Source organism: Phragmites australis, chromosome 14 (genome assembly GCF_958298935.1).
Source record: "Phragmites australis chromosome 14, lpPhrAust1.1, whole genome shotgun sequence".
In the NCBI taxonomy this organism is placed as follows: domain Eukaryota; kingdom Viridiplantae; phylum Streptophyta; class Magnoliopsida; order Poales; family Poaceae; genus Phragmites; species Phragmites australis.
The window spans coordinates 26,991,241-27,018,009 of record NC_084934.1 but is presented as its reverse complement, the minus strand read 5'-3'; the positions used below and the strand labels follow the sequence as shown (position 1 = coordinate 27,018,009).

Sequence of the window (26,769 nt, the reverse complement as noted above, 5' to 3'; positions counted from 1 at the left end):
GTGACCCACCACCGACTCCTGCAAAAAGGAACTCAACTCTGCAAAGATGCTTTGACAAAACTAGAGCATGTTCTAGTAAGTGAAAATTTCACAATTTTCATAACCGTTCATTTGGATTGAAATTCATACTGAAAAGATAAGTAAAAAATATTATAAATAGACGAAAAAATCAACAAATTAATCTATATCAAATAGAAAGAATGGATAGATGAGATAACCTATAAGATCATGCTCGAAGAGGACGGATAGACAGCCTGACACACTACACCGGCCGGCTGGCTTCTGCTCCTCTGTTTCTCACTCTTCCAGATTTCTTTCGGCACGCAGCGAGTGAGGTATCTGATTCTCTTCACGCCCATCGAAGCAGCGACGGCTCGTGCATGCAGGAGGGGCAGTCGTGCTCGCCGATCCTCGTCCTGGTCCCCCGAGAAATTCTCGTCGGTTTGGACCTTTCCTCCCTCGAAGGTTATGCCACGCACCGGGCGAAAGCTAGTGTCAGCGTCGGTCGATCGATGTCTATCGAAATTCTGGCACACCTACCCTGCCGAAATGAGAACCAAGCTTCCTTTTCTTCTAGAGAGAAAACAGACAGAAGCTTCTCCGGCGTTGGTTGGCGTCTAGCTGGTGGTGATGCTCACTGCTATGTATCTCGAATGGAGATTCCGAATGGGCATGCAAGGATAGGGACGGCCCGCCATTCTCGCAGCAGTATACACGGTGTAGCCGGGGTTTTGAGTCTCGTTTCTCGATGCCCAATCAAGCTCCGCTAGAACTAGTGACGGATGCAAAATAAAAAAAATTGAATGTCCTCCAAGATTCGGCTGGGAGCTAGTCCTAGAACTACCTCGTACATGAGATTAATGCGTGTGGGACTTAGGCATGATGGATCGTCGTCAGCGAGTAGAAATAAATACACTAAGGATTTTAACAGGTTCAGACCACACGGAAGCGTAATACCCAACTCATATGTGTCCAATATCTTATCAATGCTCTTCGAATGTCTCTTTTCTGAATCTCTATTACAAGGTGCTCACCCTTTTATCTAACGGGGGGAGACCCTTCTGTTATATTAAGCAAGCCTTAATCAAGTGAATCATTAGCCCTAAATCAAACACTAACTTAAAACGGAAGCGTAAATATGGGTACCTGAGCTCGGTGATGATATTAGAGGTTGATGGTGAGGTCGGGGAGTGTCGGTGTAGATGCAAATGTTGTCGATGATGACGCCGACAGTAGCCTTCACCTTGTTTACTGCGTTATCTTAGGATCGGATTAGAGTTTGTGGGGGGGGGGGGGGGGAGATTAGCCTAATATGCGAATTATGGTCACATGGCCTACGGGACTCCCCCCTGGTTTACAACATAATCGTTCGAGATGGCAGGTCTCCTGTCACGCTGTGATCTCCTGATCGGTTCATTATGCACTGCAGGTTAAGGACTGGGTACTGCAGGGGACTGCTGAGGCTCATCGTTAGGTATATCATTAGGAATTTCAGAGACCTCAACAGGGGGTGTACTGACGTTAGTTTCTATTGAAGGTGCAACCACCTGAGGCACAGGGATGTGTGACTCTTGTATCAGCGGAGTAGGAACATAAACCCGTTTTTCTTCAAGATCAACTTCCCTTTGATCCTATCCCCGTTCTCAAGAAACACAGCTGTCTTGTTTCTACGAACTTAGTGATCCTATCTGGACAGTAAAAGCGATATCCCTTTGATCTTTCTGGATACCTGATAAAGTGACAACTAACTATCTTGGGATCTAATTTTCCAATATGTGGATTAAAGACTTTAGCTTCAGCTGCACAGCCCCACACGCGTAAATACTTTAAAGAGGGTTTTCTTTCAGTCCATAATTCATATGGTGTTTTTGGAACTGATTTACTGGGAACCTGATTAAGAATGTGTGTGGCTGTCTTAAGTGCCTCCATCCACAGTCCAACTGGTAAACTAGAATAGCTGAGCATACTTCGCACCATGTCCATAAGTGTGCGGTTGCGTCGCTCAGCTACCCCGTTTTGCTAAGGTTCACCAGGTGTAGAATATTGGGCTACTATGCCATTTTCCTGAAGGAATCTGGCAAAAGGAACAAGGATTTGCCCATATGTGACATGCCTCCCATAATATTCTCCTCCGCAATCCGATCTCACTACTTTAATCTTCAAGTTGTGCTGATTTTCTACTTCAGCCTTAAATATCTTAAATTTATCGAGAGATTCAGATCGATCTTTAATGGGGTAGATATAGCCGTAATGGGAGAAGTCATCAGTGAAGGTAATGAAAGAATCAAAACCGTCAACTGATGTCACAGGAAAAGGACCACATATGTCCGTGTGAATTAATTCTAATAATTCTGTGCTCCGAGTGGCCCCTTTCTTTATTTGCTTAACGTATTTTCTTTTAATGCAATCTATGCAGTGGTCAGAGTCGGAGAAGTCTAAGGGTTGGAGAATCTCTTCCTTAATGAGACGCTCCATTCTCCCCCTCGAAATGTGGCCTAAACGACAATGCCACAGTTTTGAAGAAGTCTCATTAATTGTACTTCTCTTTCTCTTATGGCTTACATCATAGACATTCATCGTCATAGAGGATTCATTAAGAGGAAGCATATAAAGTTTGTCTTGTCGGATGGTAAGACCAATAACATCTGAATTAAATTTAAGAATGCATTTATTGTCTCCGAAATTACAATGAAAACCATCATCATCTAACATCGAAACTGAAATGAGATTCCTCCTCATAGAAGGGACATAAACTATATTATTTAATCTAAGAGTGAAGCTATTATTAAGAACTAATGGAAGGGATCCGATAGCTTCAACTTGAGCTTCCTTCCCATTGGCCACTCTAAGACTTCGCTCCCCCTTTCTTAATGTTCTCGCGGTAATGAATCCCTGTAAGGAGTTGGTAACGTGCACAGTGGCACCTGAGTCAATCCACCATAAATTAAGGAAAAAATCAGCATAAAGTAATTCATCAATGAATGTTATGAAATCATTACCCTTCTTTGCAAGCCACTTCAGGAAACCAACACAGTCCTTTTGGTAGTGTGGTCCTTCTTGTGGTAGAAGTGGCATCCGTCATCTTTAGATTCTTGAGAGGCAGGAGCAGAAGGAGCAAATGCCTTGGGCGCCCTCTGTGCTGCCTTGTCGTGTTTAGCGACGAAATGCAACTTCTTCTTAGACTTGAAATCCCCTTGGAATTTTCTTTTATTCTTGGGGCTGCTTATTTGATTCACAAAATCTTTATTTTCAGTCCTCACCCTCTCTTCCTCTTGGACACACATTGCGATCAAGTCGCTCATGCTCCACTTCTCTTTCTGAGTATTGTAATTTATCTCAAAAGGAGTAAACTCAGGAGGGAGAGAGGTCATAATGAAGTGGACAAGGAAACCCTCAGAGATTTCCATATCCATGCCCTTGAGTTTGGTAGCCATGTCTGTCGTCATCATGATGTGTTCTCTTATACCACCGGACCCATAATTATACTTAGTGTTGAGGAGCTTCTGAATCAGTGTACTGGCATAAACCTTGGAGGTGCCTTTAAATTGCTCCTCCACAGATGTCAAGTACGTCTTAGCTTTTTCTGGGTTTGGGATCGCTCCCCTTATTGCATCTGATATTGAGTTCCTCATTATCATAAGAGACATGCGGTTGGACCGCTCCCACTTCTCAGAAAGTGCATCATAAGTTTTCTTTAATTCATCATAATTTTCCACGCAAATGGCGGGAGCTGTGGGAGCGTCAACCCTGAGTGCATAGTCCAGGTCTAAAACACCAAGGACAACAGTCACCTTAGCTTTCCAAGCAGGAAAATTATTGCCCGTAAGTTGCTCTATGCCGTCAATAGTGACGGCAATGGAGGAAGCGTTAAGAGCTGGAGAGAAGAATTGGGCCAGATTAGTGACTTTATCATAAGAAAATAATTTACACGAAAATAACTCTACGTTGGTCTGATTAAAATCATGCAAAAATAAAACTCCAATCCGCATCACCGTTGGGCGAAAAACAGAAAAGATAGCACATAATTACATTCAACTTTGGTCAGAAAGTAATTATGAACCTATATGAATTGATCGCAAAATTCTCCGGAAAAATCTTCCCGTTGGATCCAATTCAACCAGAGAATTAACAATAATATTTTATGCATTAATCATCAATTAACTTTGGGCTATTTGCATTAGATATTCCAGTGCATAAATGGAAAAAACGTTAGAAATCACTGAAAATTCCAAATAAATGGAAAAAGCCCAAAACTTTAAAGAAAACAGCCCAAAACGGCATTTCGGCCTGGCTCGGCCCAGACCTGTGCACGCTACCATTCAGCCCAAAAAGGGACTTTCGGCCCATGTAGCATGCGGCCCAGCAACGCGATCGGTCCAGAAGAAGAGCGCGCGGCCCAGCTCCTCGCTTCCGCTGCGCGCCGGCCCGGCCGAGGGCACGGCCCAGCCACGCGCTCGGCCCATTTTTGCTTTCGCGCGTGCGTCGGCCCGGAGATTTTCAGCCGTTCATCGCGATCGACGGCAGGCCGACGAAATCGCCTAGTATAAAAAATTGTCGGCCGAAAACCCTAACCCTAAAAAACATTTTTTTTCTCTTCCTCCCCGAAAAAACCGCGCGACTGGAGAGAGAGCGAGGCGGCGGCGAAACATGGCCGCCGGTCGCCCGAGAGGGAGAAGAGGGCACGGGCTCCACCGGAACCGACGGAGGCGTGCTCGTATCCCAGGAAGGGAGGGGGGGGGGGGGAGAGCGCCCGGCGAGAAGGTGCCCCGTCCCGCTGCGGAGGAACCGAAGGAACCGCGCGTGCATGAAGAAAGAATATCCCGCCGAAGAAGAAGAACTCTGACGGGCATGAACAGCGACGCAAGGCGCCGGATCCGTAAGACCTCCACCCCCTCTAACTTTATTGCTCTAGGGTTCGAGATTAGGGAAAAAAGGGTTTATAGGGTTCGGATTTTGGGGGAAAATTGGGGATTTCTTAGGGTTTTGCTTAATCTCCCCGATTCCCCTCCTTCTAAATGCTACCCGAGGTCCAAAAAGGGGCCTAAGGTCCTTAATCCGAAACAATTAGCACATAATAACACAAATGTGCACAAAAAAACATCTCATCCGAAACTAATGCATGAATATGTAGGTCTAAACCGATGCTAAATGGGGCTAATACGCGTCAACTAAGCCTTAAACATAAGCAATTATGGACTAAACATGCTTAATGGACAAAAACAGTACTAAAACTTGATCAAATTGGGCCTAATTAACATTAGCCGAACCTAATTCATCTTAAAAAGACATAATTTAAAGCTAATTGATGTAAACCGAAAACAAATAGGCCAGTTTGATCAAAAGATGACATCAACCGAACATGATCTAGTCTAATTAAGGTCTAAAAGCGGTCTGATTAGAGCTAAAGGTGGCTCTGATGCCATTGTTATATTAAGCAAGCCTTAATCAAGTGAATCATTAGCCCTAAATCAAACACTAACTTAAAACGGAAGCGTGAATATGGGTACCTGAGCTCGGTGATAACATTAGAGGTTGATGGTGAGGTCGGGGAGTGTCGGTGTAAATGCAAATGTTGTCGATGATGACGCCGGCAGTAGCTTTCACCTTGTTTACTGCGTTCTCTTAGGATCGGATTAGAGTTTGTGGGGGGAGATTAGCCTAACATGCGAATTATGGTCACATGGCCTACGGGACTCCCCCCTGGTTTATATATAGCGCAGCACAAGGTGGGACCACCACCATTTGTTGGTTGGGGCTCTCGATCAGAGCGCATGGAGGGCAAACGGATCTCCTTTTATCTCGGTCATGTTAGGGATAAGGCCGAGATCAATTCCAACACCGTCAGGAAGTGTCCAGAATGAGGGCATGAGTTCCCGTAAATAATAAATGAAAAGTGATTATCATTGGTATACAATTGATGTTACAAAGGGTTGAAAATATATCCCTCGGACGGTTCCATTGGTCTTCGCGTTCCAGCTTTAGCAGGCAAGGGGTGCCCACCGACCAACTTCTGAGTACTCTCTCATGCCCATTTGGGCAGAGTAGGCCTGACGCGGTCTGATGTGACAGGGCGATAAGTCTCGTACCCATCAAAGATATCCTCAAACCGTCTATCTTCATGGGCCCCACGAGAGGACATGCGATGGAGCCCGCCGCATTAATTGTGCTCACGCCTTCCTGCCAGACAGCGGCAGGGACTGACGTATTCAGTACGGCAGGCATGGGGGAGAGTGGTTGGATGTGACCGTCCATGCTCCCTATTAAATGCGGCATTGGGCCTCCCACCGACTGACACCTCATCGTGGAGTCCCTGCGGGGTCCACCAGCATGAGGCTTGCCGGGTCCTCGGGGCTCTTTGGGTACTCAGGGACCAACTGTTCTTGGCTCCGAGCACTCACTTCCGGACCTCACTTCCCTCGAGTCCTCGAGGCTCTCTGGGTGCTCGGGGATCAACTGTTCTTAGCCCCGAGCACCCACTCCCGGACCTTACTTTTCTATCGGGCTATCGGGGAGATAGTCCCTGAGGGAAGGCGCCATGTGATACCGTGTTGTTCTGGTCTCAGGACTCGGAAACCCCCGAATCTCATATTACTGACATATGGCCTGTTAAGATTTAGGTGTTTCACTTGTTGAATTAAAAGATGTCATATGAACCGCTATATATGATGAATCATATGAAAATAAAAATTAAATCGATGTCATATGCATTCTATAGATATAATGTGGATTCGCTCCTAACTATGACAATAATTTCACAGGAAACGGTTCAACTCTCTTTTCTGAAGAAACATGCGTCGAACTATTATATGCTCTTACGTCTTACCAGAAAGGAAATAATACGCCCAAATTTGATTAAGACCATGTAAAGAGTCGATATTTTTAGGATCTTTACAGGTTTCTTTCTTTCGTGCAATCCATGACTGGTCTTCACCTGCAACAACAACATAACGGACTTGTTTTTTCTCCGGCAGGTGGAGCAACCGGGCATGCAGTGACAGTCAAACGTTCATGCGTGCCTGCAGGGAAATAATCCTTCTATCCTTTTGACTTCTGCAGTGCAGCACATCGATCGATCAACCCGTGTTAGTTACGACAATTAGAAAATTAACCAAACTAACTCACGTGCTTTCTACGAGTACATCGATTGATAATTGATTCACTTTGACCTCCCAGCGCCGTAAGTTGCTGGATAAAAACGGAGAACAAATTTCCTTGTTTCGTCGCCAAGAAACCCTGACACTGATCGTGTTCTATTACTTGGTCGATGCTAACCAAATAATTTAGCTTGGGCAGAGAACGTAGGGTCCTGTTCTATTGGTGTTTCTTAAAAAAGGTCAGACTAATAACATCGAGAGAGCAATTCGATCGACACTGAACAGTTAATTTAGCTTAAACCCGACATGAATGTCTTAGCTTCTCGATTGTGACCTTGGCACCAAGCTCCCGAATTGACACGTTCTAGAAACACTTTAAAAAATATGATCCAATGCAAGAACATATGCAAATGACATTACAGTCACCTGCAGCTAAGCGACAGGTTAACCTCGTGACGAGATATGGGCCGGTAGGTTCGCCATCTTTTTCCATGAAGAGCTGAAGCGTCACACGACGACCCGTTACCAACTGCTATAGTTACATACATACATGCATGCATGCTAATATATGAGCTGAGCTTCTTATGCACCTCTTGCTTCCTGATTAGTTTTCTGTGTTTAAGGATAAACTCTTTGGCAGGTACAACCACAGCCCCTTAAGATATGATATAGACTCTTTTAGCATCTGTCATTTTCAGCTCTACTCGAGGGAAAATTCTAGATCAATGGCTTTGATTTAAGAAGAGACATGGTAGCAAAAAAAAAAAAGTATCTAGCTAGGGTTCTCGATTTTGTTGAAAATGCCTGTGATTTAATTTGGATCATTCATGCTCCCCGACGTGAGCATATATTCTTGATCATAATTTTTTAATATGAGAAACGAGGCTAGAGTAAGTTTGGTGACGATTCTTCAAGATCCCCGTGCATGGATTTGTAGCTCTGTTGGGTTGATGCATCAATCATGACTCGTATACGTGTTACAAACGCCAGTTGGATAATTGCTCAAGGCATTAGTTGATTTGGAGCATTTCAATCTGTCGGCTACAAGCATACAAGGCATTACCTATTCAGTTCAATAGCTAGCTTCATTACCTTTTCTAATCAGATACTATCTTCAGCTTGATTTGGTCAACAAGCATATACACTGAACTGAATACCGACCATTTGTTTTGAAAGGGAATGCATGCTTCTTCAATAGACAGGTTACTTGACATTGGAACCCAAGAAGAAGGTGTTTCCTATGCGAAATTTTTCCCTTAGACTGGTTCTAAACTAACTTATTTTATCCTGGAGATACAATCATAATTGATCCTCTTTATCTTTTAGAGTAGGCATTTAATCAACCTAACTCCATTAGCAAACATCCTTTAGCATAGTGTCATTATTAATTGTTATTGTAAACTTTTCATGTCAACGCATGCTTTTGTCTTGATATCTTTTCAAGACATCGGATCAGCAGCATCTGCTCCAAACTTCCCATACACTGCAACAGGTCAACAACCTCATGGAGTCATGGTTACAAGACAATTAGCACCCAAATACAATTTTTTTCATATTGATATAGCTGGTTGTTAGTACTCTTTTGTGACGATAGTTTGCGGAGTAATATCTAAGTAACACCTCTTTTTCCCCATTTCCAAAAACAAAAAAGGCTGGTAAAAACAACATCAACGAGACGAGCCAAGCTGGGCCGAGCTAGATATTCTTCCTCGTTGGCTTAAAGAGCCGAGTTTTTGGCAAGCTTGTGGTGGACTAGAAAAGTGATAGTTGTTCAGCTTGCCAGTTTTTTCTTGTCATTTCTCTATGATGCATTACTTTCATTTCAATTCTTTGGCTTATCTTGTCACCTCTGTATGTGATCCATGATTTTTCAACTCTTGGCATTTGTTTGTGTGCCTTGTCCCATAGTTCTGTTGGAATTTGTAAATGGTCCCATGTTTGCCTGGCCAGGGCCCTTTCCAGCCGTGTTGTGTGGCATGAACGTGAGCCGCGTTGACCCAAGAGGTTTGATCAAAAAGAATGACCCGGTATGGATGAGTTGAGTTGGACATGACAGTGGTCACAATAAAATAAAATATTTAATTTTTTACCACTACACTGGAGTGATAATTCCTCACTGAGAATGATAAATAAATACTCTAGATCTATAATAGTGGATCTAGTGATAAATTTAACACTCTATCAATGACAGAGTACTAAAATATCAAATAAAACATATACAATTTCTTGTATGCTTGCAAACCTGGGGCCCATTCTGTTTAGAATACATTGTAGTGACCAGATAATTGATACGGATTTTTCCAGTCCGAAATACAATGACCCATTGCGTTATGATCCGTGACATGCGCATGATTACATGTGCATCCGTCTCTAGCAGACTAACACGCAGGTATGTTGTTGGGTCAAAAGAACAAGCTGGAACAAAAGATATGATCATGCCGGATTGCCCAGCACTTGTCGCAATCCTGCATTTTTGCTAGGTAACAGAATCCAGTATTGAGCTTGTTGGAGCCAAAAAGATTTGGCCGAGCGCTCTAAAATAAAGATCCAGAAGCTACTTAGGGCTGTTTGTTTTTTTATTATGATTCTAATCATTCAGATTATGATTCTCACAATCTAAAATAAACACCACCCGATTATTATAATCTTCCTTCTCTTTCCCCCTCTCCTACTGACTCCCTTACCACGCGAACGGCGGCACGGCTATGACGGCAAAATGGATTCGCGGCATCTTACTGTGCAAACAGTCGGCGACGGCGCTACTTGGACTGGCTGGACTCCATGGACTGCGGCGAGGGTGACCTCGAGCTACAAGCTACGGGAAACGGCGGGATCAAGCTATATGGAATCGCAACAATATAAGGAAACTATCTACGATGGTCGCAGTGTTGATTGACGATCAGAGAGAGCAGGCGACGACAATCGGCATCGAGGAAAAGGAGGCCCACGGTGTGCGGTGGTACAACGACTAATCATCGACATGAAGCTAACCTATGTCTTTCCAGTGCTCAATTAACAGAGAGGAAGGGAGCTCTGACCTCATATGCGAAGGACCAACAACAATGATTGATGACGGTGGTGCGATAAGGGACTCTGAAATCCGGCGAGCTCATGGCTTCACTGCGCATACAGATGGAACAAGAAGAATGAGAGGAGCACATAAAAGCGTTGAGCGCAAGGAATTGGACAAAGACAGCACAAATGGGGAAAAATTGAAGAAGTGCTCATGTTTAAGGAGAGAGCGACAAGGAGAACTCTCCTAGGTGGATCTTGACGGACAGAGGCCAGTGGAGCAGCACCAACGATGGCAATGGCGGACAATGGCGCCTAGCTTTGACCTCTGCTATGGCGGCTCAGCCGAGCAACAAGAGCGAATGAAGAGAGTAGGGAGAGAGAGGAGAAAAGAAACGAAATGGTACGTTTATAATGGTATTAGTAGTTAAATATGAGTCATAATCCATAATTCAGAATCAACTTTTTTATTATAGATTATACATAATCTGTCTCCCGATTGTGAAATCTAAATTGTAAAATTAACCTGTTTATTTCTGATTTTAACTTTAAAATCAGAATATTAGAATCATAATAAGAAACAAACAAACTCTTAAGTAGAATCTGAGGCCTAACACCCCAGCTTTAAGGCTCGGCTCGGCTCAGCTTCTCTGAGCTCTGTATTCAGAAACTGGGGTAAGAGCGCTACAAAAAACCTGACTTGGAGCTTGGCATGCCAAACATTTCCCTGCACTTTGATGTTCTTTACAAGCTCCAGCGGCCGCCAAACAGGATGGGCTAGACAGGGCAAAAGCTTTAAACAGTCGAATAGAGCAGCAGCACGGGTCATGGATTTTTCTAGCAGGTAGAGATATTGCAGACTTGGAGGGTTAAAAAACAGAGATTTGAAGTTCAAATCTTGCACAGCATCAGCATGACATGCTCTGTTGTCACTGCATCATCAGACTGACGAAAAGGTGACAATAATTTATGAAGCGAATGGCACAAGGATATTGAAGAATATGTACAGTACCCCTGATGACAAATATGGGGGGGGGGGGGGTGAAAACCTCTGAGTCCCGCAAAATTTGGTATAACACAATACACAACAGGCGGTGTGACAATTTTTTGTCAGGAAAAACACTGCCTACACAACACTCTTTCCCCTGTCCCAACTACTAGTTCGCTGAAAATACCTTGCAAAAATTTCAGGCCCAGATAGCAGAACAATTTATGATTTGGGGAGAAAGATCAAAACAAACAAATGGAACCCTGTATTTTTCTTTTTCTGCACTCCCCCTTGCATCTCACTAGCACGCGATGAATAACGAACTTCGCCACGGTAGCCAGACTTGGTAAAAAAATATTCCCGCAGTATACATCTGCAAAGCATGCAAGGGTAAATTCTGATAAATTACATGTAGCCAACACAGACTAAAGCGAGAAACAAGGGAAAGAGACTGCATATAAATGTTCCTTTTCAGTTGTGACGTAAAACCAGATAAAGCAATTAACCAAATGTATTCCACCCAGCTGAAATAGGCATTAAGGTCATAAGTTCATAACCAGGATAATGCTTGCAGCCATGTACTGCTATTGCAAGACAAATGTACGGAGTTTACAATTAATCCTGTAAATACATCAAACTATTGGAATGGAATGCTGAGGACAACAGAAGTACCCAACAATATGCACAGGAAGAACACAACATAAGACACCATGGGGAGTTGCAAAAAAACAGAAAAAGATTGGTAGATAACTTGAATCGCATTAAAGGCAAGAGAATACCTTCCAATCTCACAAATGGTAGCTCTATATACATTGACGACACAACTACCCTACAAACTATAAATAATTAGGCAAAAATACAAAAAGGAAAGAAACAAGCAAACCATATAGAAAAGAAATATAACAAGCAAGAATACAGAAATACCTATACTTGAATCACACAGCTGAGGAGTCTTCTGCTGGCAAACATATTCAAAATGAATGAATGATGCTATCTAAATACAAGACTCCCATTCTCTTGTTGTCTTATTTTCTCGATAAGCGATTGATAAAATGTCCTGAATGCCTTGATATCATTTCCCTGTTGAAGCAGAAAGTTACACTCATTACAACAAAAAATAGTCTATTTAAACAATCCAAAAAAGAAACAGTCTATTTAAAAGTGTGAGGTTACATCATGAACTCTAAATCACGTCAACACCTTGTTACTAGTATTGACAGTCAAGTTGTTTTGTGATGCAAAGCATCTAAGTGTCCAACTATTGACAGCACAGCAACATAGTTTACTCAAATTTGAGTTCCCGAATTTAAGAAAAGTGGTTCAACTTCCTAAGTTTGAATATAGTAATTTCCAGATATATCAATTAAGAAATGAGAACCATGTGAGATCAAAAGAGCTAGCATACCTGTAACTTCTGGAAGTACTGTTCAGCTAGGTCTGGTGGGCAGTGAGCTTCTGGAAGACCTTTTGTTACAAAGTTTACAATGAAGTCCTCCCCAAATCTTTCGTACATAATCTTTTGGGCCATCACGATTTCACCAAAGAGAACAAGCTATATAAAGAACAAGTCAAATAAATGAAGTGCTTGACGAAAAAGGATTAATTCATCTATCACCATGCACCAAGCATATTGACTTTAGAGTATAGTAATGCTGTAAAATGACAACACAGAGAGTTCTGAAACAAACAGACGTGTAAAGTCCAGTTGAGACTCTAAACTAAGCAGCCAATATGTAATAACCAAGCCCCACTGTCCTCAGAAGTGCATTGGCACATGCCTAGTTTGGACACCAAGCACTTTACTAATCCCCACTGCACTAGGACATAGCACATTTGCACTGCCCAACTCAGCATTCTATTTTGACACATAACAGCTATAAGACAAGGAAACCAAGTAGTTATACACACCCTTTCAGTGTAGAGAAGCTTAAATAGTAAAGTTCATGGACTAGTTCAAAAATTTGGACAAAGCACAATGTATTTTGATTTCTGCCAAAGCACAGCATCAAATAATGTGTTGGTAGCTGAGGTTCTGAAATCAATTTAGTTTATCAGGGTACATCCCCTCAAGCATTTCTGGAACTTATCAGTAGGGGAAAAAATTCCATCAAGGGAAAGAACCTGAGGTGATCACTAAGCATGAATTAGTTAGAAGGAAAAAATTGCATATTAAAACCAAAATGAACTTAAAAGCAACTCAGTCCACTTTAGAACAACAGCAAAAAAAAAAAAAAAAAAAAAAAAAAGGGAGCAACTTTATTGCATAAGTTCAAACAAATATGAAGGATGAGTTACAGAAAAATATTACAGTATAATGACACAACTTCAACTTTCTCTAAGTTAAAGGTCCTAACATTTTTAAGAAATCAGATCCGTCCTACAGGTTACATAATCCAGCTGAATAACTTGTGTCAGCTGAAATTTAATTGCCACTTCACCCTACTGATGGTAGGCAGTGGTTAGAAACCTTTCATGCTTGACCTAGCAACACAATATAATACTAAAGATAATCTCCAAAATTTGTTTGACTTGCATGGCTCACATTGCTGATGCCTATAAATCCCACTAACATGGAGATTATCAAAAGTTACTAAGATACAAACAGAGCCACGGACAAACAGCCATAACAGCTATGTGAAGGTTTACTTTCAACACATCAAATATAATGATTGCAACTTCAAATTGTAGAAAGGTGACATGTATTACCGTATTTGCATCACGTAGATCAAATGATTTGTCAAGGACACTGTATAAACAACAGCCAGTAGCAAACTTCTCGATCATAAAAACTCGGAAGCCAGGAAGCTGAAGAAACAAGAACATAACAAAACAAGAATTACATGAGTAATCCAACTGAATGCCAAGTACTGGATAGTTGAAAATTCACGACATAACATCGTAAAGAAGTAAACATAATATTACCTTATCTTCAGAGTTAGTGCACCAGTCTTTTATAAGTTTGACAAAAATTTGTACACATGCCTAAAAAAAACCGTGGCCAAGGTGTGAGTAAACAGTGTCCACAGGTTTAGCTTACAGTGAAAGTTGAGAATGCAGATTGAGAAAGAAGATAGGAAATCATGATCAACCATAGTCCTCACCTTCCGGAGTAGTATATCTTTATGACTGCATGAAGTAAACAAAAGCAACTGCATTATGGTCTCCAGATACTGCCTACTGCTAGGAGCAAGGAGAATTGTAGAAAGATCATGTGCTGCCATAGCATGCAAGAATGTATATAATGTCCTCTGCAGCTCTTGCAATTCTCGTATTTCCTGCAGTGGTAAGACAATAATATATTACACAAGGAACCATGCAATTCATCCAGTACCTGCACAAGGTTAGTCACTTAAGCTAGTGGAATTGATGCTGTCCAAACTAATCAAACTAGCCACACAACGTAAAGTGGAGTATATTAGCATACCACCTTGTTGCCATTATATTGATATCCTTGATTTTATTTAGTGAGTATTGATAAATCATACAAATAATATTTGCCTCTTGAACTATATTTGCCACATGTTAGGTAGCTAGAGTTGCACCGTCATAACCAGGAAAACTGTAAAGCAAATAAGGTAATATATCCCCATGAATCTAGCACATTTCAAAGGCACTAGCATTCTTGTAATGTAGAGATGAGCAGAGACATCAAAAAGTATACAAGAGCAAGCAGCTAGAAAATAAAGTAATATATGCAGGGCCTTGTTGTAGATGCAATCAACATTACCTCGGTATTGCTTGCAGGACCAGCTGAAAATGCATCTTGTGACAGTATGACAGACAAACGACTTGCAATGGTAGGAAAAACATCCTCCAATATGCCACTAGCTGAAGAATTAAATTTGCAAATTATTTGGTTTACCAATATGAGAAAATCCACCATATCTTTTGCCTGTATGAAAAATAATAATTATGTGAGCACTGAAAATGATACGAAATAGAGTTAATTGTAGGATGTTTTGGAAAAAACAAAGAAAAAAAGTGACTTGTTACAGTGCTCTCCAAGAAAAACTTCGGACAAACTTCAAATCTACTGAGAGGCTAGGATTATTTAGGGAGGGTACTTTGATGACATGAAAAACGTATGTCCAGGTATGGCCTGCCAGGTGATCACATCCTTTGCCTAACGCCCTAACCGTCCTAATACAATCCTTGAATGAACTTGTCCTGCACTCAAGTTGTGCACAACTGGTGCTGTTCCCACATCAGCAAAGCATTACCAGTGGTAATTCCCTCTACAAAAGGGAAAAGAAGCTGTGATGGAACAGAGGAGTCCTTTGGGGAGTGAGTGATGAAACACCAGGAAGATACAGCGGATGCTGAGCTCATGGTTGTGAGTGGAGAAGAGGAAAACAGGGAAGGAGAGATGCAGAGAGTTTGTTCCTATACTTTTGTGCCCCAAGAACGACTCTCCTACTGTTCTCAGAAAAGTTCTGTTCCAGGTAAGGGATCCAGCAAAGCAGAAAACCAAGAAAACAGAGGGTTCTGTCATTGAAAAAAAAAAAGAAATGGAATACCTCATTATCAAGAAGCAATTGTCTCAGTGGAATACATGGAAGCACTGAGATACCTAATATCTCAATCATCCGGTGCAGAAAGGATATGACCTGCATTTCAGCATTTGCTCGAGTTAGAATATGGTGCGATCATGTCATCAAAGCTGGGAACTAATGAAGATGCTAAAGGAACAGGTTCATATTTACCTTAGATCGCAGGGTTCTCACGTTAGGAAATGAGACAAGGACTTGCAAAACAACATCAAGGGTCTGAGGAAAAGATTATAAGAAAAAATTCATACCAGAAGAAATAGCAAAACCAAAGACAGAGTAGGCTGATTATTGATGCAAGAGCAATTGAGGACTTCAAACTGTTCCAACCATTGTCCAATTGCATATGCTACATGATGACAAGCAGAAACCATACATACAATACTAGTGAAAATAGGCAAGTGTACAGAACTTACTTTCTTGAACATGACCCCAATAGCTGGCCTACTTCCCATCACAAGGCGCTCATTAAAGCCCTAAAAAAAGGGCAACATCCGGATCCAGTAAGTGAGGTACGAGTGACTTCCCGTGCACAGAAGTAAGAAAATTTACATGAGAATAAATCAGATTTCAAAAATAGAGCGCCAACATATTTTACCAGGCATGGCCTAATAAACCATCTCGCATAATCACAAACCATGTTTTAGAGAATGTGTTATAACTCAACCTTGCAATGTGTGAATGCAAATTACCTTGCTGACCATATTCAGTGCAACAATAATCTGTTGAAGGTTCATCGCTCTTCGCAATGATTCTTCATGTCCTTGCGCTTTTGCATCCATAACAAGTGACTCGATCTGGAATCAATTTTTACCAGCATCAGTAAGTTTCTCTTGTCTTAAAGGGCCTAAAGCCATCGTATTAAGCAAAAGGAATATTAATCACCTGATGACAGAGAGGATTTAGAAAAGCAGTCAAGCACTGAGCCTGCTTCTCTGGAGATATGTCTTCAATGCCGATCAACAATCCAACAGCCTGAAATTAGAACACATGTCACTGGTCCAAGTTAGTATGTCTACTGTAGAAAACAAAAATGACTAGGCGCAAGTTAAGATGGGTTGTAGTAAGAAATGGACGGTGCACCTCAAAAATTTGGCTGCCATCCTCTGAGCTGGGTAGCTTTGGATCTTTGTTTGTCCAGCCCATAGAAGTGAATTGGCCAAGTACATCTTGCAAGCTCTGATCACTCACAGACACAGTCTCAGATCTAGAATAGCAAACAATTAAGTGTTTATCTACCAAAAGAGATAAGGAAAGACCTGCAAAATGGTATCCAAGTAAGGCACAAGCTTCGCCTTCAACAACTTGACAGCTCTCATGAACAAGTATCCTGCACGCCGGCTCACATGAGCATTCTGATGGTGTATGCCACGGTTATCCAAGAACACACCAAGCAGATGTGGCACATACTGCACATGCTCCTGCGTGAACTTCATGTAGCGGGTAACTGTCTCCAGATACACCAATGCAACTAAGCGGTGTGTGTGGCATGAGAATCTTGCAGAAAGGAGCATGGGCACAAGCTCCCCGAGCAGCCCTGTCCCAGTCCGGATCTCTTCCTCACCCACCACTTCTCCAAGCCAGAAGAACAGAGTAAGAGCAACCTCAACATCCTCAACACTAGCTTCTGCAGATGAGAGTGATGTCACAAGCAACCCTCTTATGAAAAGTTGGGCTGCAGCTGGTGCCACACGACAAATGCTCCGGAATAATGCAACTAAATCCTTCCGCTGCTCCGCCATTAGGTCCTCCTCCTCCTTTCCTATCTTGTCAAGTGCATCAAGATGACCCCTATATGCTGGATCATATGACATCTGCACCCGGACCACCTCTAAGATCCGTCCCAAGTGCCCCAACTGCTTCTCGGATGGTGCCTTCATCATGCTCACATAGCCAGATAAGAATTCAAGCACGGAACCAGAATCCACCTCCTCCTCGTCGCAGCTCTCCGCAGCTGCAAATACAGCCGTTAAGACCTCTTCCAACATCTCCAATGCCGCGGCTCCATCAGCGTCGCTAGGGCCAAGCCTGCGATAACATTCAAGAGCCTCCGCAGCGTATGTAGTCACCAATGGTGCCATCTTTAATCCACTGTCTGGGCTACCGAGCCCCTGCTGTGCAACCAGGAGCGACCTCAGCAATGCCACCTTCGCCCTCGAGTCCATCCCCTTAGCCGCCACAGCAGAAAGGCACCCTACCGCTGCAGCAGCAAGCGGACCCGCACTTCCAGGGGACATCGCAATGTCAAAGAGCAGAGGAACAAACACATCATTCGCGACCAGCCCGACATCGATCCACGAGATGCACCTGCGCGCCGCGTCGAGGGCTACGGCCGCGGCCGCAGGGTCAGCTGTGCGGAGGGTCGAGGCGGCTGCGTGCCAGTGGCGGGCGATCTGGGGTACGCACTGCGCGCGCATGGAATCTTTCACCCTCATGGCGTCGGAGGCCTCGTCAGCACTGCGGGGGTAGTCCTGGGAGAGCAGGTCGTCATCAAGGGAGATGAGGACCCGCGCGAACATGTCCGTCGGGCCCGGCTGCGGCGGCGGGGGCGGGAGGAGGTCGAGGAAGTAGGAAGGGTAGACATGGGGATAATCGAGGCGGACGAGGAGCGCCACAAGCTGGGCGAGCTTGTTGCGGAGGAAGGGCGGCGACGCGGAGTGCGAGGAAACCGCGAGGGAGAGGAGCGAGGAGCGGAGCAGCGCGAGGTCGTCGGGGAGCGCGAGGCGGCGGCGGACGAGCGCGTAGTGGAGGGACTGGAGGCACCAGAAGTGGACCTGCGCGTGCGGGGACGAGGTGAGGCCGGAGAGGCAGAGACGGAGGAGCGACGACGGCGGGGACTCGTCGCGTGCGCGGGCGCAGAAGGCGAGCGCCTCCGCGCGGACGGCCGGGCATGCGGCGGCGGCCGCCGGGGAATCGGAGGCGAGCAGGATGGCCTGCTCGAGATCGTCCATGGCGGTGCGGAGGAATCTGGGGCGGAAGGGGGCGGAGAGGGGAAGGGAGGCGGAGGTGGGGTTAATATAAGAGGAGGGGAGAGGGTTTGCTCCGCCGTGCTCCTTCCTTTTGTTTGCTTAGGACTATAGGACGACGGGTGGTTTTTGTTGCTTGTTTTGGGTTCGGCTTTGCCAGCTTCATGGGTTTATGGGCTGATTTGGGTTTAGATTTTTAGCTTCCTTTTTATCAAGAGGTTTTGGTTTTACGGTTGAGTTCAGTAAATCGTTTATAGATTCTTATAATATTAATTGTATATAGCATAGTAATAGATAATGAGATAGTGGTATTAATCACTTCTTGTTTTATTAAAAATAATAACACTGTTACGCCTACCTTTTTAAAATATAAGTTAGTATTGAAATAATCGAATAATATCTTAAAATATAATCTAATACTCAAATCTTAGACAACCCTCATTCTTGTATTTTTTACGGACGTGTATAAAATTCACATTACTTCGTCAATATAAATAAAGTGTGTTAATATAGTATATCCGCATGTATAAGTCAAGCTTTTAATTATGAGATGATAAAGCTTTCACTAGCTAGCCAAACTACATCGGTTGTTTTTTTTTTCAAAGTTGGTTTAGTAATGTTATTGTTTTTAGGACGAAACACAGAGATCATTATAGTCGGTAGGCTACATTTGATGAGAAGCGTCGTAGTTTTTGTACAATATATTTTTATGAGATTATGATGAACCTTCTTTGTAACATAGTATCTTATTACGAGGTATATACTGCAATAATACACATAAATACTTTCATAAATAATGATGCATATGTGATAACAATAAAACATCACTTATCGACACTAGAATCTTCTCACAACAACCTATTATAGCAAAGATTTCCACCGTATAATAAACACAAAGATAATGGTCCTCCTCCATTCACATGAGTAGGGCTGTATGGCAGGTTGTATAGCAAAAAGAATACTTGCATTACGGAGTTAATTTTAGAGCAATAAACAAGGGTAAGTGTAGAAATTTTATGTATCCGTGAACTCTGCTTGAGAGTTGACACACCTCTAGATAATATCGGCTCATTTATGTTGGCAATTGCATATAATGGATCTTGAATCTCAAGGCTTGTTGGATATAGAAAGTTATATCCGATTTTCTCGGATTAGGAAGGAAGACGAACAAAACATAAAAGATTAGAGATCAAATCACTATGTACCCGAACAGAGCATGCCTCTCTCGTAGGTGATCACACTCACAAAACCGTTGTGCCACTCTTCACACTAACAAGTCATCACCACATGATAAGGAGATACAGCTGGAAAAGTCTCAACACATGGAAACTTCTTCCATTCCCTCATTTTTTAATATATTTTAATAAAAATTGCAAATATATATATATATATATTTTAAAAATTACAAATATAGAACCCGTCGCAATTCCAACGGACGATATATTTGAAAATTTATGGCTATTTCGATAGTGTTTTAAATTTCGAGAAACACAATATTTTTTTAATTAGACTCTATATTTGTATTTTTTCAAAATGAGTGTATACATTTGCAATTTTTTATTTAAAAATATAAAAATAAAAAAGTTATTCTTGAGATGTACAGAAGTACCCTGCAGCTTGGGCCAGAATTGCAGCCTCAGATGAACAGAGGCCTAGCCTTTTTTTAGACGGAGGCCCATATTTGGAAACGATTAAGCCCAGCCCAATATCCCACGAAATCCAAACCTAGCCCAATAAGCCCATGGCCACAAAACCCTAGAAAGCCCCATCAACGCCTACCGCTCCCCCATCTAACATCCAACGGCCGCCGCACCACACACCTGCCTTATAACAGCTAGCCATCCCCCAATCCTAGGGTTTCCTCCCTCACTTGTCACTCCTCCCCGCCTCCATTCCTCTCCTCCCAGGCGCTGCCCAGGTAAGGCAGCGGCGGCGGCGATGACGACGCGCTTCAAGAAGAACCGCAAGAAGCGCGGTCACGTGTCCGCGGGGCACGGCCGCATCGGCAAGCACCGGAAGCACCCAGGAGGTCGCGGTAACGCCGGAGGCATGCACCACCACCGCATCCTCTTCGACAAGTACCACCCGGGATACTTCGGCAAGGTCGGCATGCGCTACTTCCACAAGCTCCGCAACAAGTTCTACTGCCCGGCCATCAACGTCGAGCAGCTGTGGTCGATGGTGCCCGCCGACAAGGCCGCGGAGGCCGCAGCCGGCGCCGACAAGGCCCCGCAGGTGGACGTGACGCAGTTCGGCTACTTCAAGGTGCTCGGGAAGGGTATGCTGCCGTCGAAGCCCATCGTCGTCAAGGCCAAGCTCATCTCCAAGGTCGCCGAGAAGAAGATCAAGGCCGCTGGCGGCGCCGTCGTGCTCACCGCTTAGGTTTCCGTCTCTTGGTTTTGAGATCTAAATCTGAACTGGTAGCGCTTTCTCGTCTCAGCTATTTGTGTTAAGGAACTTGGTAGTTTCGAATTTGTTGTGGCTCCTACCTGGTGAGTGCCTTACGAGGATTTTTGCACCTAGTGATGCCGGTTCATACCAAATATTTCAGATATATCAATGCTATCTTTCGCTGCCAATGGTGTTATTTTGATCTGTTTTATTGATTCATGATGCATGATCTGGGATCTATGACAGCTTGTAATTCATAACCGTGCTTTTATTTCAAGATTGTCATGGTGTTACAAACAAGGTGAAATGTTTGTTGCATGGTTTGTGCCTAATGCTGTAGCATGTTCACTTGTGAAGGCCAATTGTCTAGTTTTATGCTGGCTTATGTTCGGGATTTGACAGATATTGCAACTTGTCTCCTATACAAGTGCATGGTTTCATACAACAGCCTAGTTTGTCATGTTCATAATGATTATGCTGTAGACATTGTATGATCTAGTTGCTTAAATTACTCGGAAGTTGTTATACCTGGAGCACGTTGACACGGATTGTCTGTTCGAAGTTTTATAAGTTAGTCTCTTTTTGGCTAGGATATCTCCACTCTAAAAGTGTTCCCTGTTTTTTACTTTTGCATGACGGGTTGTATGTACCTCAATGTTATTGTGATCTTTAGGGATTCCATAGTGACATAGATCGTTGCTGTCAATTGTGGACTTGTGGCTGAACATGGCGGTAGTTGCACTATCATATTTCATGATTTTGAGGTTTTACTGTCAACTGCGTCTTCCATTTTCCTTGCGCTTTGTGGGTTCTGCTCTTTCTATTGAGCTCTGTATGATGGCTTCAATATTTAGGTAAACAATAAACTTTGGTAAAGTGTATGCTCATCAAATGGTGTTGTTGTGCACTGAGTATCTAATTTATATACTTCATATATTACAAGAAGTATGATAGTGTGCAACTCAGCTGGTCAATGCGGATGCTTACTTGCTGATTCCATCTGAATCATGTATCACACTGGCCAGGATGGTGATCAACCCACTAATGCATTGCATTGCGTCGTGAGTAGTTGCATACTCTGCATGTACATCTGTTCCGTGTATAGTTCCATGGAGTACGCTGTTGATTGATGGTGTGTGCTGCTGTTTCGAAATCATTTCGAGACTGTTTTAGCTATGTGACTATGTCAGGCTTGAATCATGGTATGAGGGTGCTTGGTTCGGCTATTTTCTAGCGTAAAAGGATCACATTGTTTGTTTTGGTTTGAGGTCTAATTGGCTATCAGAGCACCCAATAACGGACTGGTTTTGATTTTTTGAGAATTCAGAGCATCAATCGAAGCAGCAGGATTACAGTCGTTATGCAAACAATGCACCAATAAGTTTGGAACCTCAGATACGAACTGAAAAGACGGAGATGCTCGTTTGGCACACAATTGAGTCGCCAAATTTGCGCCTCTTTTTACATGCGAAATAGAAAAAAGAAGTAAACCTCCTGCTCTACTCTTGGACGTCTTCCAATATTGGCCAGACGCGTGATCGCCGTTTAGTCCAAAGATTTACCAGCTCCAAAGAATCAGTTTGGGCTATTACCTTATCAATGAGCAAGCAAGCGCTTTCGGCTATATACCAGCTCCAAAGAATCAGGGAATCCGGCAATGCTGAGAGCCATCTGGTTGAGGTTGCCAAGGATGCTCCGTTTTGGTTGTTGAGTAGTATTGTTGAGAGACTGAGAGAATCAGCATTGTTCTTTTGATTGATAGTTGTATGTGTGTATATATATATACATTTTTAAAGGGCATGAATATGTCCATTCAATATTGAATGGGTGTCCTTGGATAATAACTAAAAACAGTTATCTTTGCTAATGATATTTGATCATATGTATAATCTGAAAAGATGTCTGTTTGTAACATTGGTCACGTACAATAGCTCCAACTGCACCGTTCTTGTTCAGGTCACAAGTGGCACAATCAGCATTAACCTTTTGAGCAAATGAGCATGCCTGGCGAGTGTCAGCTCCATTGCAGCATCATGAGCCCCGGCAACAGCTTGAAGAATCTTTGGTGGACTTTCACCATGCTTTTCGAGAATTCCCAGATGCCCACATGCCCACAGTGACCACATACCGCAGAGAATAACGCCTCCGGCTTACAGAAATTCTTATCGATGATATGATATCCAGCCTTCTCCATTTTGCCAGTTGCAATACGGGATACTGCCTGAGCATCGGTATAGTCAAATTTCCATCTAAGGGCATGTTTGGAAGCAAAGGGAAGGAAACCCAGGGGGGAAAATCCCCTAGAGGCTTTAGAGGGCACTTCATTTTCTTAGGGGAATCCGTGTCATTCCCCGCCACTGTTTGGGGCGGAAGGGATAAAAATCCTAGGAAACAAAAATATGTTTGAAAGAATAAAAAAAAATGAGGAAAATTCAGGAAAAATAGTAATATGAGAAACTCATTGCAATATCATTAAAAATTCAAAATCTGCACCAACGTTATGAGACCATGCATACATTCAAATTATTGTTCTCTCTATCTATAAATACTTTGAGAAAAGAGTAACTAAAATCTGCACCAAAATTCAAATTAGGTTCTCTCCTCCCCTACATCATCATAGATAATTGAAATCAAATCAGACATGAGTTGAATTCATGCAAAAATTGAACTATAGCATGTATAACATCCAGCCAATATGGCATCTGCACACGAGCATATCATAGGTAATTCACATCAGGAACACATGAGTCTGTTCGTGTTTCAAGTATCTGGATTATGAAAGATCAAACATTTATCGTATATAGATCCAGCCACATTCTACTTCTCTTCTGCTCCATTTGTCAAGATGAAACAACCTAAAAATCGAGCAATAGAAATTATACGAGGAAGCAGGAACCATCACTAGGAAAAAATCACCTTGCAACAAAACATTCAAGAATTAACTTCATTATGCTATATAAGTGTACAACCTTACAAAATAACCATCATGCCATACATGATTATCATCAATGTGATTACATTACAGGAACAAGGATCACTTTGATCATCATTCTTGCTATCATATATTGCCAAGTTCATAGTAAAATGGAACTTCATTGAGAAAGAAATGCAAGGACAAAACTGAAAAGCTTGGCAATAATGTGTACTACATTGAACAATACATCAAACACTGATCAGATTTGCAACCCACCAGGGTATGGTCCAGAAGCAACATATCTCTTTCATATATTCCCACACATGGCAATCAGATCATCTTATATCAAAACCAAAACAACTTTAAACTCTGCTCCTCTCAAGAATGTATTAGCTAGTATATGCAGGTCATAATGTTAATTAGTATAATGAGCTAAACATTTATCATACAATAAATAATAGAATAACTAATTGTAACAAGTATTTCCTTTTTTTCCCTTACAAAGTTAAGAGCACTTACGATGGAGTCACTAAGGGCCTAAAATCGTACTATATCAGTAAACAATGTTGCAATGAGCGTGGGCGTAGGGACCAATATTACTAGGCTATTTCAGGAACCAATTTATAACATGTATACAAAGGTGCTCTTCATACAATGAAAGCTATGGAAGTATGTGAACCAATAATTTTCAGGAATAAAATATGTATGCATGCATCGTATGAAGCACCTGATCAAGAATCATAATTTCAAGTGCCAAATGAAATATACTACTCTGAAACCTAATGATATACGAGCAAATGCTCAAGTGAACGTGCAAAGAGGAATTTATACAGAAAGAAAAAAAGATTAGCACAATAAAATCACCTTTGATGCAACCTCCGACCTTTATGTAGCTATAAACTCCCTTGTGTTCCTCGTATATGCCGTATGCTTCCCTTCCCCTAGCAAGATCTATGAGAAAAAAGAAGTGTTACCAGAGGAATCCGAGAGGGAGGGAGTACTCACGTCATCGCCGGAGAGAGAGAGAGAGAGAGAGAGAGAGAGAGAGGGGGGGGGGGGGGAGGGGTATCAGATGCTCAGGTAGAAGCAATAGGAGTAGTCAAGGTGGAGGAGGCTTGCTTCGTCGCCGGAGTACGAAGAAGAGCACCGCGACGAGCTAGGGAGGCAGTGGAGGCGGAGGCGACTTGTGTCGGGAGTGAGAGAGGCTGAATCGATTGTGACTCTCTAGTCACCACGGGGAAATGTTCCCGACGTGAGCTGGTGTAGATTTCTCCTCTGTGGAAAGTACGTGGATCGAGCTGTGAAATCCGTGGAAATGGACAAACCAAATGCTCCGTCTGCCTCTCCCGTGGGAGCTCGTCCCATAGACCTCTACCCTAGGGAAAGGGCCAGGATCCCGACGGGGGTTGGGCCTCCCAAACAAGTCCTAAAGCGTGAGTATTCTATCATCTACCATCCGGCATCAGCCAGTCACAAACCTTCGTGGCTCTTGCGTTAGGCTTTCTGCACGGTGGTCGGTGCCGTTATTCTCCGGAATCCACCCATCGTTCCAAGTATCTGTGGTCGAATGGAACCATCACCAAGCTGATTTCACTGCAGATTGCCCGCAATCAAACCCCGATTTCCCCGGTGTGTCTTCCCGCTTCCCCGTCGAGCCGCGCCTCTGCTTCTTCCTCGCCTCCTACCCCCATGGTTGAAGAACGAGATGAATCCCTCGGCCCGGAGCGCCACACGACACGCCCCGCCCACACCGTTGGTGTGCTGCCACTAGTGACTAGCGCTTCGCGCCGGGGGCAGCCGGAGCCTGGAGAAGTTTGGCAAACTGTCGCGATGGCATGCACAGACCGAGTTCGTTTCGGTGCTTAGGCGTGACGGAGCGGGCCAGCGTCTTGTCGATACGTCGAGCTCTCGAGCAGCCGCGCACGGATGGCCAGCCGACATCCTCCATGCATCCAACGTCGTCACGTCGAGCTCTCTACTGTAATCCTTTCTGCGCATCGTCCTCGGCCGTTTCCCAGAACCGAACATCGCATCGGCGGCGTAATCACTCGCTGTCCGCCACGGCGACCGGCATGGGCCACGAGGCCCCTTGATCAGTAATGGCATCACCCATCTACTGGAAGGCTCGATCATCTGCAATCATGGCGGCCACATGAACCGACAGGTACATCTCAGCTTTTGGTGCAAGTCATACATGGGCCCCCCTGAACTGAAGCTGCCATGAGAAAAACATGGCGCGCGTGAGCGACCTGACACGGCAAACAAGCGCAGGGAAACAACAACAAGAGCGGGGCGCGCGTCCGCCACTGCGTCCTTGCTTGCTAATTGCTATTCTACCGGTGTACACTTGTGTCTAATTTTTTTTATCAAATCAGACACTCCAAATCTAATTTTGAATTGTATTTCACGTAGTTATATTTTGTTTGTTAAATTGGATAGCACCGTCAGTAACGCGGATTCCTGCGCTTGCTGAACCGGCAAGCAACCCCTGGTCCGCACGCACAAGAAACCGAGCCGCGTCCCTCCGTTCCGGCCGCGACGGCAGCCGCGCCGCGCGTGACACGCGGGCCCCGCGCTGTGGGCCCCGCGTGACATGGAGAGAGACAGTCTTGTTTGAGCGTGCGGTCGTCCTCATCCGTTCTAATTCCCCCGTGCTGTTCTTATCGAATTCATTTTGCAGAGGACACCCTATCAAACTTATGCACGAAGCACCCTGCTATGACCATAAAAATACCCGCAGACCGTTGTTAGTTCTGACAGGTCAAAATTGTTGTGTAACAAAACTTTCAAAATGAAGTCCTTTAAGTCACCTGATTTTGGCGTAAACTTGTTCAACGCTTGTTGTAACTCTCAGGTG

General features: G+C 43.5%; 2 protein-coding genes across 5 annotated transcripts; one reads left to right on the top strand and one right to left on the bottom strand.

The window, feature by feature from the left end:
- Window positions 1-11,052: 11,052 nt before the first annotated feature.
- LOC133890729 (exportin-T-like) lies at window positions 11,053-18,706 on the bottom strand. 4 transcript variants are annotated; one of them, XM_062331244.1, is made up of 15 exons: window positions 16,901-18,706; window positions 16,725-16,820; window positions 16,527-16,616; window positions 16,334-16,438; window positions 16,058-16,117; window positions 15,798-15,860; window positions 15,612-15,701; window positions 14,822-14,986; window positions 14,196-14,369; window positions 14,017-14,076; window positions 13,801-13,899; window positions 12,500-12,646; window positions 12,019-12,174; window positions 11,874-11,930; window positions 11,053-11,467 (listed from the first exon to the last, which is right to left on the bottom strand). In XM_062331244.1, the coding sequence occupies exons 1-13, from the start codon at window positions 18,590-18,592 to the stop codon at window positions 12,085-12,087; spliced, it is 2,931 nt and encodes a 976-aa protein (XP_062187228.1). In that variant the 5' UTR covers window positions 18,593-18,706; the 3' UTR covers window positions 11,053-11,467; window positions 11,874-11,930; window positions 12,019-12,084. The 4 variants fall into 4 exon arrangements, with proteins under 4 accessions (XP_062187228.1, XP_062187227.1, XP_062187229.1 ...); XM_062331243.1 differs by having other exon boundaries at window positions 11,874-11,923; XM_062331245.1 differs by having other exon boundaries at window positions 11,874-11,918.
- A 1,749-nt stretch (window positions 18,707-20,455) lies between these two features.
- Window positions 20,456-21,298, top strand: LOC133891442 (large ribosomal subunit protein uL15x-like). Its single transcript, XM_062332154.1, has one exon. It carries the CDS (start codon window positions 20,546-20,548, stop codon window positions 20,987-20,989), a length of 444 nt encoding a protein of 147 aa, XP_062188138.1. The 5' UTR covers window positions 20,456-20,545; the 3' UTR covers window positions 20,990-21,298.
- The last annotated feature ends 5,471 nt before the right edge of the window (window positions 21,299-26,769 follow it).

Coding starts and splice junctions, on each gene's coding strand:
- LOC133890729 (XM_062331244.1), bottom strand. CDS start 18,592: ATGGACGATCTCGAGCAGGCCATCCTGCTCGCCTCCGATTCCCCGGCG. Junction 14,987..15,611: donor AATTGCTTCTTGATAATGAG/GTATTCCATTTC, acceptor TTTTTCATACAG/GCAAAAGATATGGTGGATTT. Junction 13,900..14,016: donor GCACTAACTCTGAAGATAAG/GTAATATTATGT, acceptor TTGTTTCTTCAG/CTTCCTGGCTTCCGAGTTTT.
- LOC133891442 (XM_062332154.1), top strand. CDS start 20,546: ATGACGACGCGCTTCAAGAAGAACCGCAAGAAGCGCGGTCACGTGTCC.